The 14556-nt window shown below is 35.0% G+C and overlaps 1 protein-coding gene across 1 annotated transcript in view; it reads right to left on the reverse strand.

The window, feature by feature from the left end:
* LOC143723425 (X-ray repair cross-complementing protein 5-like) overlaps positions 1 to 14556 on the reverse strand; it is a 29017-nt gene that overhangs the window by 8876 nt on the left and 5585 nt on the right. The window contains exons 4-10 of the mRNA XM_077215837.1: positions 12291 to 12339; positions 12084 to 12206; positions 11103 to 11288; positions 6917 to 7031; positions 2064 to 2202; positions 1356 to 1468; positions 904 to 966 (exon numbers count right to left, since the gene is read on the reverse strand). Of these exons, the coding sequence (XP_077071952.1) occupies positions 904 to 966; positions 1356 to 1468; positions 2064 to 2202; positions 6917 to 7031; positions 11103 to 11288; positions 12084 to 12206; positions 12291 to 12339 (788 nt within the window). The remainder of the gene's footprint in view (positions 1 to 903; positions 967 to 1355; positions 1469 to 2063; positions 2203 to 6916; positions 7032 to 11102; positions 11289 to 12083; positions 12207 to 12290; positions 12340 to 14556) is intronic.

The raw sequence follows: 14556 nt of genomic DNA on the forward strand, positions 1-14556 counted from the left end.
TTGTAACCACAGTTATAATACACCTTTAGAAAGTATAATGCATTAAAACACGACAAACGCTTTCAGATGTAACAAGGAATCTGTGAATATTATAATGCCTTTTAACTTTGGTTACAATTATTTATGAATAAATATAATGCATTATAACGTACGTTATGAATATCTTTATAATGCATTATACATAAAGGCTTTAAGTATTACCGTTCCTTTATATAAATTATTAATTTTATTCAGCAAGGATGCATTAAATTGATCTAAAGTGATAGTTAAGACATTTATAATGTTGCAAAATATTTCTATTTCAAATAAACTTTTGAACTTCTAATCAAAGAATCCTGAAATAAAGCATTATGGTTTCCCATATAAAATATTAAACAGCACAACAGTTTTCAACACTTATAATAATAATAAATGCAATGGCTACTGAAAGTACATATTTTCAAGCAATAAATTACATTTTAATATATATATATATATATATATATATATATATATATATATATATATATATATATATTCAAATAGAAAACAGTTATTTTAAATGAATAAAATGATAAAAAATAAATAATATCTCACAATATTACTGCTGTTTTTGATTAAATAAATGCAGCCGTGGTGATTTTCAAAAACCATCAAAAATTGTAACGACCCCAAAACCCCAAAATAGTGCCAAATCTGACATTCTTTCTTAATTTTACATTCTTTTTCTTTTTTCAAAACCCCAAAACTTTGTTAATTTCCAGGTTGAAATAAAAATTATTTTATATGTGTCCTCAAACCTTTAGTCACCACCGCCGTATGCATTAAAACATCACAGTTACTGACTGACAAATATTAAATAAACAAATTATTCAAATTAAGCAAATAATATCAGAGTGAACACAAAAGCTTTGTAAAACTCACATCATCATCTCTGGGAGCAAAAACTTTGACAACTTGGCTTCCCATAAACTGATGACGAGGAATCTGCATCAAACAAACAAACAAACAAACAACTGTCATTGTACATTATAAAGGGAACAAACAAGGCAAGGCACATCAAAGTGCTTACATTTAAACAAATATCAACATTTTACAGTAAAATTATTTGATTTTTGAGTATGTGCGAACATAATCGTCCTACTGGCTGGACCGCCATAAACAATTTGTAATCAGTAACTTCCTATTATGTCCTGTCAGGGTTCTTACACTGATTTCAAGTTGTAGCAAAGCTATTTTATAAATATTGCACTATTTTAGAGCTGAGCACAACAAGAACTTACGAAACTATAGAAAGTGCAATTTGTAAAACTCCCTGATATTTCAGGTTTCCATTACTCGTTTGAAAAGAGCGCCATCTGCTGGACACATCTTACCGCTTCCTGTTTTGTGAAGCCAAGCACAGCAAAACACTTCCCATCATGCTTATATTTCATCTGGTCCTGGTCCACCTTTGAAAACGGAACAATGTCACTTCCATAACGGAAACCTGTAGGAAACAGAGAGTATAAACAGAGAGTGCTTGTTTAAAAATATTTCAAATCACATTTATTTATTAAGTGCTTTATACATACAGATTGTGTCAAAGCAGCTTCACAGCAATAAAACAGGAAAATTACAGTGTTAACGTTGTAAAATTATTAAGGAAAGAAGACTGAGGTTAGTAAGATTTGTTATGTTTTTGAAAGAAGTCTCTTATTCTCACCAAGGATGCATTTATTTAATGAAAAATACAGTAAAAATAGTGAAATATTATTACAGTTTAAATGAACTGTTTTCCATGTGAATATATTTTAAAATGTAATTTATTCCTTTGATGCAAAGCTGATTTTTTTGTCAAATGATCCTTCAGAAATCATTCTAATATGCTGATTTGCTGCTCAAAAAACATTTCAATGTCCAACGTTAAATACAGTTCCAATTTTGTTCTCATCCGACAGTTGAAATAGTAATTATTTGTATTTTTAAACCATATTTCAACCAGTAAACAACCTACGTTCACAAAACTGACTGTGTCCCGAAAGACAATGTGAACTGTAAAAATCACAGTGAGTGAATGCAATCTTTCAATCTTTGTTCTGCACCTTGGATAGTGTCATCCTTCTGTACTTCGGTTTCATCATCATCGTTCAGGCAGTAAACCGATTCCCTCTTGACGTCGTCCCGCTGGTGACTCTGAGCGTCCACAACAGTCCAGGACTTCTTCACCTTCTCCTCCGTCACCTTATGGCCAACGAACACAATATTAAAGGGATAGTTCACCCAAAAATGAAAATTCTGTCAGTAATTACTCTCCCTCATGTTGTTCAACCCCGTAAGACCTTCGTTCATCTTCAGAAAACAAATTAAGATATTTTTGATTAAATCTGAGAGCTGGATCACTCCTCCATAGGCTTCTTAGGGATTGACACTTGCCAGCCCCGAAAAGTTATTAAAGACATCATTAAAATAGTCCAAGTGACTACAGTGGCTCAATCTTAAGTTTATCAAGCGGCGAGAATACTTTTTGTGCGCAAAAAAAGCAAAAATAACGACTTTATTTCAACTATTCATTTCCTTCTCTGTGGGCCTCGAGTCAGTTCACTAGTGCAATAGCGTAAGCTTCTGTGTTGTACGTCACACGCATCACACACATGACCAGCGTCGGCCAATAGTGAGCCTACGTGTGACGTACAACACAGAAACACTTACGCTGTTACACCAGTGAACTGACTCGAGGCCCACAGAGAAGGAAATGAATAGTTGAAGTTTTTTCAGTTTTTTTTGCGCACAAAAAGTATTCTCGTCGCTTGATAAACTTAAGATTGAGCCACTGTAGTCACTTGGACTATTTTAACGATGTCTTTAATAACTTTTCGGGGCCGGCAAGTTTCAATCCCTTAGAAGCCTATGGAGGAGTGATCCAGCTCTCAGATTTAAAGGGACAATGTGTAGTTTTTTAGGTATTTTATTATCAAATAATAAAATCAATATTTTTATTCATAAATATGTCCTCAATGGTGTACAAATACCTCTGCCAATTTTCTGACTTATGCTCTTAAACGAAGAATTTATTATCTTTATATACATGTGACGGGTAGGTCCACGGAGGCTTCCATGTTGTTCCGCCATCTTGAAAAACTATAATAGCAGAGAGGGTCAAAAAGTACTAGGCCAATGCGTTTCCACAACGCGTTTTCGTTCAGAGCCAGCGTCACGTGACTGAAAGCAGCAGAAACGGATGAGCAGAGCAGTGAGAGGCGCTTCACGGCCCCGGCAAGTTTAAAAGGCTGCATTGCACTGTTATTATTCATACTGTAACATTGGTTTGTTCGTTGTGTCAAGTTGCAGTTTGTTTGAAATAACAAACCTGTTCACCCGAAGGAAAACTCGACAAAGTGCTATTAGAACACATCCAGTCGTAGCTTTTTGGTACATAACAGCAACCGTAGATGCAACATGCATTTGAAAAAGCGAGACGCTGGAGAGCACAATTCGTTTAAATGCAAAATACAATTTCACTGCTAGATGGGAGGAATTCCTACACAATGCCTCTTTAATCAAAAATATCTTAATTTGTGTTCTGAAGATGAACGAAGGTCTTACGGGATTGGAACAACATGAGCGAGAGTAATAACTGACAGAATTAGCATTTTTGGGTGAACTTTCCTTTTAAGAGTCTTTCGCACCGGAAGAACCTTTTCATAGTTCCTAGAACTATTGGCGGAAGTACCCGGATTTTGGCGCGTTCGCACCGCAGGAACTAGGAATGATTTTAGTTCTAGGAACTCATTTTGGAGGAACTCATTTACTCCTCCTTCAGAGTCGGGTCTAAACCAGCGCTATATGGTGCGCTCAAGTCCTCCTGGGAAGTTCGTACTTATCTTAGTAGCCATTGCATTTATTATTATTATTATTATCAGTGTTGAAAACAGTTGTGCCTTTTTAATATTTTATACGGGAAACCATAATGCTTTATTTCAGGATTCTTTGATTAATAGAAAGGAAGTCGTGTTTATGACGGTTTAAGTCAACTTTCGTTCGGAGTAAAATGGCGGTGTACTTTCTCTTAATTAATTACACAAAAATAGAGCAAGTTTCTTAAACTCTAGTTCTAGAAAATGAAGAACAAAGAAATGTGCATCAGATGTGCTTTGGTTTTTTATATTTTTAATTAATTTATGAAGCCAAAGCAAACTTTATCGTTACATATTTAATTGCTATATTATAACGCCATAATATTCTGTGCAGGGAATTAGCTTACTTTTCTGTAAATAGAAAAGTCTAGCAATATTACTGCTAAATACTTTTAAATATTGTGGTATTCCTCAATATTTCTCACTGATACGCCCCCAACTCGTAAAGATCGGGGCTTAAAGAAAATCCCGAGCTTCTTACTCGTATTTACGACATTGTGGTGGCGTTCATGTGCACTCAACTCATAAATACGATCTTTACGAGATGACTTGAACGCACCATTATGTAGCCCCGCCCCTTTTCAGCGCTGCGCTCGTTGTAATAAATCTAACAGTTATATTAATACTAATTATAAAAATACCAACAGAGTTGCTTGATGCAAGTAAAATTTGGTCTAATTATTTTATGGTTTCTATGCTGTTTATGTGTCAGAATATATGATCATGTAACTAACATACGCTATAGGCTTATTTATATTTAAAATAACATTTTAGTAAATGGACTTAAAGTTCCATAAAACAGTAGAGTAGTGGTCTGGGTTCAAGCATTCAGACACGCAAAGTGAAGCATTCATGTGTCTGGAAAGAAAGCGAGGCTTCGTTTTTCGTTGAGAATTGCGCTGCGTACTCGGTACGCGCTTTGAAGCTACAGTGTCAAATGTACTATATATTTACTACACAAACTAACTTTACGAACATGGAAAACAGTGATAGATGGGCCTCGTGTCACACTGGATATACAAATAATGTTTCTGAAGTTGATTTGCATAAGAAAAAGCTGTATGACAAATTTGTAATGAACAATATATTTTTTAATGTAATAACTTTTTTAAAACATTCCACTAACAACGTAAGAATAACGTTTTATTGCTAACGTTTTTAGAACGTTTATCAATGACATGTAACGTTGGCACGACGTTACTGCAAGAACTTTTGTTGATAACTTTGAGAGAACTTTCAGAGAACGTTAGCCAATGTTCTTAACCTTTACGCTGAGGAGAAAATCCAACACAACTTTGAGGAGACCAAGAGAAAGATGATTATGTATTTCTGCTCAGCGACACTGGACATCAACCACACGGCATACGCTAATAACTTTTCATTACTGTCTACTTTATATGTATAACAGTTCTATCTAATAACGTATTACACAGGACAGTTAGATAGATCGTAAACTAATGAACACGGAGAATGCGAGCGCTGGCGTTCTCAGCGTTGTCAAAATAAAAGTCACAACAAGAAGCGTGGCCAGGGGTGCACTAGGATTTTCATTTTAGGGCGGCTAAGCCCCCAATGAGGGTATGATTTTTTTTTTTAATTATAAAAAAGGGTGACACTTTAGTTAAGGATCTAATGCTCACTATTAACCAGTTTCATTACCATGCAAAGGCAGGGTTTTATAATCACTGTGGTCCCAAATGTGAGGTAGGGCAGATAGGGGGCTCAGGTTTCCCCGAGAAAATTTTGATATTTTGATTTCTCTGATCTACATATTTTAAGATGTTTTGAAGGCCAAAAAATTTGGATAACAGCTTTAAAACCATGTCAGAGGGCAGCTGATTATTTTTCTCTCCTCATCAGCAACACACTCTTTTTCTCTTTGTTTTTCTCTTGCCCTATATCTTCCCTTCCTAAAGCTGAGCTTTGGCTGATATAGGCTTTTCATTTTTATCTGTCAGTGAAGAAAGTAAACATAGGGTCAACTGATAGGTTGATTTTGCCTATGAATCATTTTCTCAGACGTGTTTATTTACTGAAAGCTACTCAAGCTAGGTAAAGTTTATTAAATGCATTCACAATATGTAGGCTACACATTCATTATTGATCGTATGCCTAATACAGGGCCGTAGACAGGGCTTTAAAAGGGGCCTAAAAAGGGCCTAACGACGCCCCTGAGCGCGGCTCACGTCACTTCTGAGTTATACTGATGGTGCGAATGCAACCAGGAAAACGTTCCAATTCATACTTTGAAGTCACGTGACTACCATGGATACCTGGCGGGCAACAAACGCTGACAAAATGGCGACAAACAGTGGCCAGCCAGTATAGTGAGGCTATTTTGTTTCCATAGCACATTAACAAAACGTTTAATGACACTAATAACACTAAAAACAATACAATTACTAAATATGAATAATATCACTAACATGATATAGGCCTAAAACAGTCTTTAGTTCACGAACAGCACAACTCTGCCATCTGTGAAAATCAAAAGCAGCTTCAAAAACTTGTTTAAAAAGAAATATTCTTCTAATTTTTTACTGTCATTAATGTAGGTCCACAAGAGAAATATTAAGCCAGTAAATTAAGATAGTCGCTATACCGTTATCTCGTCTCTGAGAGAACGCGGCGTTAATGCAGCGACAGATGCTGAGAGCTCAGTCCGTTTCTACTTTCACTTTCAGGCGAATGAGCGCGTTTACATGCACGTTCTTAACCCGATTATGCTGAATAATAGTCCATCCAATCGCACAACAACTATCTGGCATGTCGTTTACACCTCAAAACACCAACTTTTGTATATTAAAACTGGCGACGTCCTGGCAAGATCCTTGATTAGTTTACTGGGTTTCGTTGCTAGAGAACGACGTTCTTGCCCGCCAGCCAGCACCTGTGACGTCACGTGCAAATTATGAATAGGAACCATTCGTTTTTAGGGGAACCATCCTGGTGGCTAGTATCTAAAATATCCGGTGCGAAAGCCCCTTTAGACCGGATTAGATCAGATTGTATTCTGAGGAATGCTTTGAACAGGAACTCACAGCTTTGTATCCAACGATGCGGATGGTCAGCGAGCTGCCGATGGTCATCTGACAGGGCCAAGCCGTCGGCCTCCTGTCGATACGCTTGAAGACGGACAGCTTCTCCAGAGCATCACTGCAGAAAACATCAACACAGTCTCTTTCTGACAAATGAAAACTTTTCCTGGATTCAGTGGCGTAACGAGCCAACACCGGGCCCTTATGCAGGATTATCAAGGCACGTGATGACGCAATGTCCACGAGTAGGCTACTATGAATAGGACAAGATAGGATAGGATCATAGAGACAAAGCATATAAGAGATGAGATAACTGACTAAATCAGGAGTAGCCTACGCACACCACACAAAAAAAAACACTTGTGAATGCGCACCAAAACACATGAAAAAACACTGCTGGTGACGGCGCACCGTAACACATTGTTACTCACAGCTATTCCTCTTTTCGCTTTTGAAAGCCACTTTTGTGTTTGTAATTTGACGACGAATCCATATCGATATTGTCTGTCTCAAATTCAATCTTTTTACTGTTTTGCACGCAATATGCATATTCACGTCCAGACCTGGGATTCCCTAGTCCCAATTCGAAACAAATCACACCGAAATCCGTCATTGTTCGTTTCACACATGTATTTAATGATCAGTAAAATATTTTGTTGTCATTATTTATTCAAATAAATTCACGCTAAAGTAAAATGCCATCAGACTAAAAGTAATAAAATGCGTTAGGTGGCCCCGGCTGTCAATCAATATCTTCCAGTCACGCGAGCCCCTGATTGGCCCGGGCCCGTAGCAACCGCCTACCCTGCTTACCGTAGTTACGCCTGTGCCTGGATTACAGGACTCTTTTTTCCAATTTGAACTGTATATTAGGTGTTAATCAGGTTTAAACGATTACTATCAGAGTACAAATGCAATGCATGTGACACTGGAGAAATTATGTTGAAAAATCAGCCTTGCCATCACAGGAATAAATCATATTTTAACACATATTCAAATAGAAAACTATTTGCTGGCAGTGCCAAGGCTGTGAACTCCTGTCGATACGCTTGAAGATGGACAATTATTACATTGTTTAAATTAATACATTTTTAGCTAACTGTGATTTTGTATATGCATATTTCTGAAATACATAACTTAGACAGTTACCTCTGATAACAGATCTCTCTATTGTAATGTAGACTCATGCATTTTCTGTAAAGCTGCTTTAAAATGATGTTTATTGTGAAAAGCGCTATACAAATAAACGGGAATTGAATTATTAATAGGTACTAATCATTTGAGTTAATAGATTTAAACGATTATTATCAGAGTACAAATGCAAAAGAGTACAAATAAGACATGTGATACTAGAGAAATTATGTTGAAAATTCAGCCTTGCCATCAAAGGAATAAATCATATTTTAAAACATATTCTAATAGAAAACAATTATTTCAAATTGTAATAATATTTCACAACATTACTGTATTTTTATTATATAAATGTAACCTTGGTGAGCACAAGCGACTTTAAATGAGACCCTAAATGGACGTTGATTTGCAGGCTAGTTTTACTCACAAAAATCAGTATATCGTTGATGATGATTTATCTGGAAAGCCTGTAAAACACACTATTAAAATTTGTTTCCTGACATGTCCAATTTCATTTCAGAAATATCAGGCTTTTAGTTATTCTGATTCCTGACAGTTAAATGGCTCATATAAGAAAATCAAAGCTCTTTTTATAAGTGGCTCTGAACAATAATGTCTGCATTTCACAGTTCACTTCCTACGGCCCCTGGAGTCAGTAATGTGGCTTAAGTGCCTCGCTTGATGTGCGTATCAGTGAGTGTTTGTGTGTATTTTGAATGACTGACTGATGTAGCGTCCTCAGCAGTGTCCTCAAAAAAAGTAATCCACTACAAATTACTAATTACTACTTTAAAATTGTAATTTGATTACATTACTGATTACTGCATGTAAAAAGTAATCAGATTACTAATTACTTTACTTTCAAGTTACTTTGAAAACCTATTAAAACTACAAGAATACTCTACAAAGTGAAACTCAGTTCTTTCCGTAATTTAATATTGCAGAATACAGACATCCCAAGTCTCCTGGAAGTTGCGGGAGTCTCCCGCATGTTGATAGCGGCTCCCTGATGCCCGCAAATTAGTTCAAATCTCCCTGAATCTAGAGCGAGTGAGAAAGAGCGCGCATGCGAGACAGAAGAGAGGGCTGTTTCTCAATATGTTCTTGTGGACTTGTGGAACGTCATCAGTCGCTGCCCAAGTACTGTTCAAATTCAAAGTTCACATCTAGCCAAGTCCAGTTCAAGACCCCTGGATGTATCGAGAGGTGACTTTAAATTTGTAGCCTATTAGAGAGCTGACTTATGTTTGACTGAACTGTTTGCTTTATTTCTAATTTTACAGCTTCTTATACCTTTTAGGCTACTTATACTTTTATACTGGATATTATTGAGCATTAAAACTGACATTTAACAAAAAGAGACAGGGTTGTGTAATTTTATTTTATATATTTTAAAATATATAGAATATTTTTTATATTTATTTTACTATACATTCTCTTCACTGTATGTACACGTATAATAAAATAAAATGACAAGTCTGTCTCTGTTAAATGTCAGTTTTAATGATCAATAATGTTTCATATTTTTAAAATGAAAACAAAAAGAAGCAGGGTTGTGTTTTATATATCGTGTTGTTATAAATATATGCAGTGAAGATAATCAATGTATGCGCACATTTGTGTGGCCATTAGCCTAATATGTTTACGATTTTTTTAATGATAAGAGGCAGAGTTGTGTTTTATAACATATTTTGTTTTATTGTTGACGAAAAGAGGCAGAGTTGTACTTTATACCATATTTCGTTTAATTGTTGCCTGAAATATAGCTACATAAAGAGAAAACCGGAGTAGCCAGAGCGTGCTGAGTGACGCGATCAAGAACGCCGGGGTTCTGTTTGCAGAATAACCGGACTCACGTCCTTGGGAGTTCGTTCTCCTGAGTCGAACTTGGCAAGTCTGAACTACCAAGGACGCAAGTCCGAAGTTTGCGTAGGCTACTATTGAGAAACGGCCAGACTGTGCTCCAAACCGTGTAGCGCTGCGTGTGTGTGTGTGTGTGCCTCATGAAGCGCGTTCTCCGGTAATTCATTAAAGCGCATGCTGACGCAGCCGGCCAAACGTGATTAGAAAGGCATTTTACTAAATATTTTTTTCTTAACAATACATTTGTAACGCAAGTAACTTAATTTTATTGACATCAGTAACTGTAATCAAATTACATAAATTTAAAATGTAATGAGTTACATTACTGCGTTACCACGAAAAGTAATTAGAATACAGTAACGCGTTACTTTGTAACGCGTTATACCCAACTCTGGTCCTCAGACGTTCAAACTGCTACTAATACAGTGTTGAAATGAAATGAGGATGAGTGACTAATGACTTTATTTTCATTTCTGAGTAGACAAATTAAGAAGAAAAATTATAATTATTAAAAACCTATAAAAACTTTTAAACCAATTTGCATATGTAAAATATTTTCTTTATACATACAAAATATATATACACACCTGTATATATATTTAATATATTATTTATTGTATTATTTAATTTTTGATATAATTAAAAAATAAAATATTATATAACCAACAATTTATAAAAAATAATTAAACTAAAATATTTTATTAATTCATTCAAATATAAAAACATTTTTGTCTTATATTATTTTATAATTATAAAATGTATTTTATTATACATTTTAATATTTAAAATTATTAAAAAAAGATATGTAATATATTAATTATTGTATATTATTTAATTTTAATTAAAATATAATTACATTTAAATATTTTATTAATTTATTCAAATACATAACATATTTGTATTTTACATTGTTTTAATTATACAATATATTGTATTATTTTAATATAAATTTTTTTTAAATAACTTTAAATCAATATCTTTATAATAAAAATACAAATATATTTATGTAATATATTATTTATTGTATATAATTTCCTTTTATTAATTTTTTTTAATTAAAATATTTAATAAATGTATTAAAATGTGAAAAATATATATTTTTTATAATACATGTTTATACTAAATATAATATATTTCACAATATAAAGAAATTGTGCACTATCTATATTTTCCACTTGCAGATATGAATTTATACCTAAACGTGTAGACCTCGTCCAGGCCGTCCTCCTCCTCTAGGCTGGTCATGATGTTTTTGACCATCTCCAGTCCTTGTTTCTGCTGTTTGTTCAAGCCTTTTCCCGGACGGGGTGGAGCCGCTGACGGTCCCGGTCCGTCCCCGTCACCATTCCCTCTGTCTTCATCATCCACCGGGAACGGCAAACTGAACGGACCAAACAAACTGCATATTAGGGCTGGGCAACATCGATTTTCTGATTAATCGTTTTCGAAAATGTGGTCGATTCAAAATCGATTCTCAAAGGCCACAAATCGATTTTTCCCCCCCCCCATATTTATTTATCTATCACCCAAAAGCCAGTATCAGTTTTCCTGCACTGTTCATAGGCTTGTATGTGAATGTTACAGCTAATGCTGTGAGATTTGATGTTGGTTTTATCTTAAACATAAAATAACCTGATCCTGTTTGATCAAGGCATCTGTTCTGACTTGTCCAATTTTCAGCATCAATTTTTCATCTTGCATCAAAATTCTGTCTATTCATTGTATGCATTTGATATATATAGTTGGGTTCTGTTTTAATGTACCTAAAATAAAAAGTTCTTAATTTCTTTTTATTAATTAACCACTTGTAAACTTATGTTCAGTGTTCTTTTTTATAAATATAGGTTTTGTATTAAATCTATATTCAATGAGTCGAATAAAGAATCAAAATAATCTGAATCTGAATCGATACCCAGTATATCAGTGCCGAGTTTGATGCAGGATTACCAATAATCAACTGTTTTGAATTAGTCTCACACAGTCAGAAATTTGACTTACAGCATCAAATCTGGGTCACTTTTGACCCATTAGACAGAGACAGTATGACTGATGCCCACTTCATAATGTTTGTGACATATATAAAACACTTTAAACTATATATACATTATTTCTGAAAAATAACTATATTATGTAGCCCTTTTATTATTATTATCAGTTATCAGTGCATGTTTCTTACAAGAACTGCATGGTGATACCAGCTTTCTTCAAGTTTTGGATGATAACGTCCAGCTGGTCTGCCGAGGTCTGTACGTTCAGATCCGTCAGCAGGACGATGTTCAGACGATCGTTTTTCTTCCCCCTAAAAAAAAAACAAATAAAAAAAGTGTGAATGCAGCAGTAAAAACCCCTCAATTGCATTTAAAAATAAAAATAAAAATCTCACATGGTTTCATTCTGCAGAAGGTCCATGCAAACCACAAGAGCATCAAGCCCTGACAAATAAGTCAAGGACTTTACATAGTAACATTGTACATGTATACAAAAAATATTATTAAGTTAGAAGCCCTTTGATGTAAATGTTTACTAGTTCCCATGAACTTTTAAATTTAACTTCTTCATGATTCTCTGATGTGGATCAATGGTCACAAGACATGCAGGTAAAATAAAATATTTCTTATAAAATAAACAAATTATTATTTTATATTATTTCATTTTTAACAATTAAATAAAAATGCCCTATATATTTATTTTAATATAATAACTATGTTTATTCATTTTAATATATTTATATAAATATAATTATATAATTATAAAATATACTGTATTATTTATACATTTGTATACTAAATAATAAAACATGTTTAATAATATAAAGAAATTGTTTAAGATTTGTTTAAGAAATTGTCACAGATTCCCGAGATCCTGAACGGTGACGAGCGCGTCGGAGCTGTGGTCCTACACGCCGGGACGAACGACATCAGGCTGCGGCAGACGGAGGTTCTGAAGAAGGACTACAGAAGCCTGATCGAGACGGTTCGCAGCACATCGCCTGAAGCAACGATCATCGTGTCTGGACCGCTTCCCACGTACCGACTAGGACAAGAAAGGTTCAGTAGATTATTTGCTCTAAATGAATGGTTAATGTCATGGTGTAATGAACAGAAACTGCTCTTTGTAAATAATTGGAATCTGTTCTGGGAGCGACCTAGGCTCTACCGTGCTGATGGCCTGCACCCCAGCAGAATCGGAGCGGCTGTTCTGTCGGACAACATCTCCAAGACGTTACACACCATATGACTAGTAAGTCAAAGTCCAAATCACAGTCTTTGCTGTCCCAACTTAATTGATATAAGTAGTGTAGAACATTATATAGAAACTGTGTCTATTCCTCGCTTAGTGAGGCCAAACAATAAATCTAGTGTAGGATCTAGCAAAAATCTTATTGTAATTAAACCAGAAAATCTAAATATCAGTGAACAAAAACAATTTCTAAAGCTAGGTCTTCTAAACATTAGATCGCTCACACCTAAGGCGGTTATTGTAAATGAAATGGTCACAGATAATAGTTTCGATGTACTTTGCCTTACTGAAACCTGGCTTAAACCAAATGATTATTTCGGTCTAAATGAGTCCACTCCACCAGGATACTGTTATAAGCATGAGCCCCGTCTGATCGGTCGTGGCGGCGGTGTTGCAACAATCTATAGAGATATTCTTAATGTTACTCAGAAAACAGGTCACAGGTTTAATTCGTTTGAAGTACTTGTGCTAAATGTTACGCTCTTAGATGCAAGAAACAAATCCATATTATCTCTAGCCTTGGCTACCCTATATAGACCTCCAGGGCCCTATGCTGATTTCCTAAAAGAGTTTGCATACTTTCTCTCAGATCTATTGGTCAATGTCGATAAAGCAATAATTGTTGGAGACTTTAACATACACGTAGATAATACAAATGATGCGTTAGGGACTGCGTTTACAGATTTATTAAACTCCTTTGGGGTCACGCAAAACGTCAGTGGTCCCACTCATCGTCTAAATCATACACTAGATTTAATTATATCATATGGAACCAATCCAACTGATATAAATATTATACCGCAAAGTGATGATCTCACTGATCATTACATGGTAACTTGTATAATACGTACTGCTGAAATTTGTCACGTTGCGCAACGTTATCGACCAGGCAGAACAATCCTTCCAACCACTATAGATAGATTCTCAAATAGCTTACCTGATCTATCTCAGCTGCGCAGTGCACCCAAACAAACAGATGAACTAGAGGAAATGACTAGCAGTTTGAGCACCATGTTCTCTAGTACACTAGATATTGTTGCACCAATTAGATTAAAAAAGGTAAGAGAGAAAACTAAAGCACCATGGTACAACAGTGCTACGCATGCAATCAAGAGAGAAACTCGTAACTTAGAGCGTAAATGGAAACAAACTAATTTAGAGGTCTTTAGAATCGCGTGGAAAGACAGTATGTCACGTTATAAAAAGGCTCTAAAAGCAGCAAGGGCTAAGCATCTCCGCAAACTAATAGAAAATAACCAAAATAATCCAAGGTTTTTATTCAACACCGTGGCTAGACTAACAAATAAACAAACATCACCAGAGCAAAATATTCCATTACAATATAGTAGTAATGATTTTATGAATTACTTCAATGAGAAAATAGAAAGCATCCGAAACACAATTGTAAA

Source organism: Siphateles boraxobius, unplaced genomic scaffold, assembly GCF_051911475.1.
Source record: "Siphateles boraxobius isolate OS27281-9 unplaced genomic scaffold, OSU_SipBor_1 7, whole genome shotgun sequence".
In the NCBI taxonomy this organism is placed as follows: domain Eukaryota; kingdom Metazoa; phylum Chordata; class Actinopteri; order Cypriniformes; family Leuciscidae; genus Siphateles; species Siphateles boraxobius.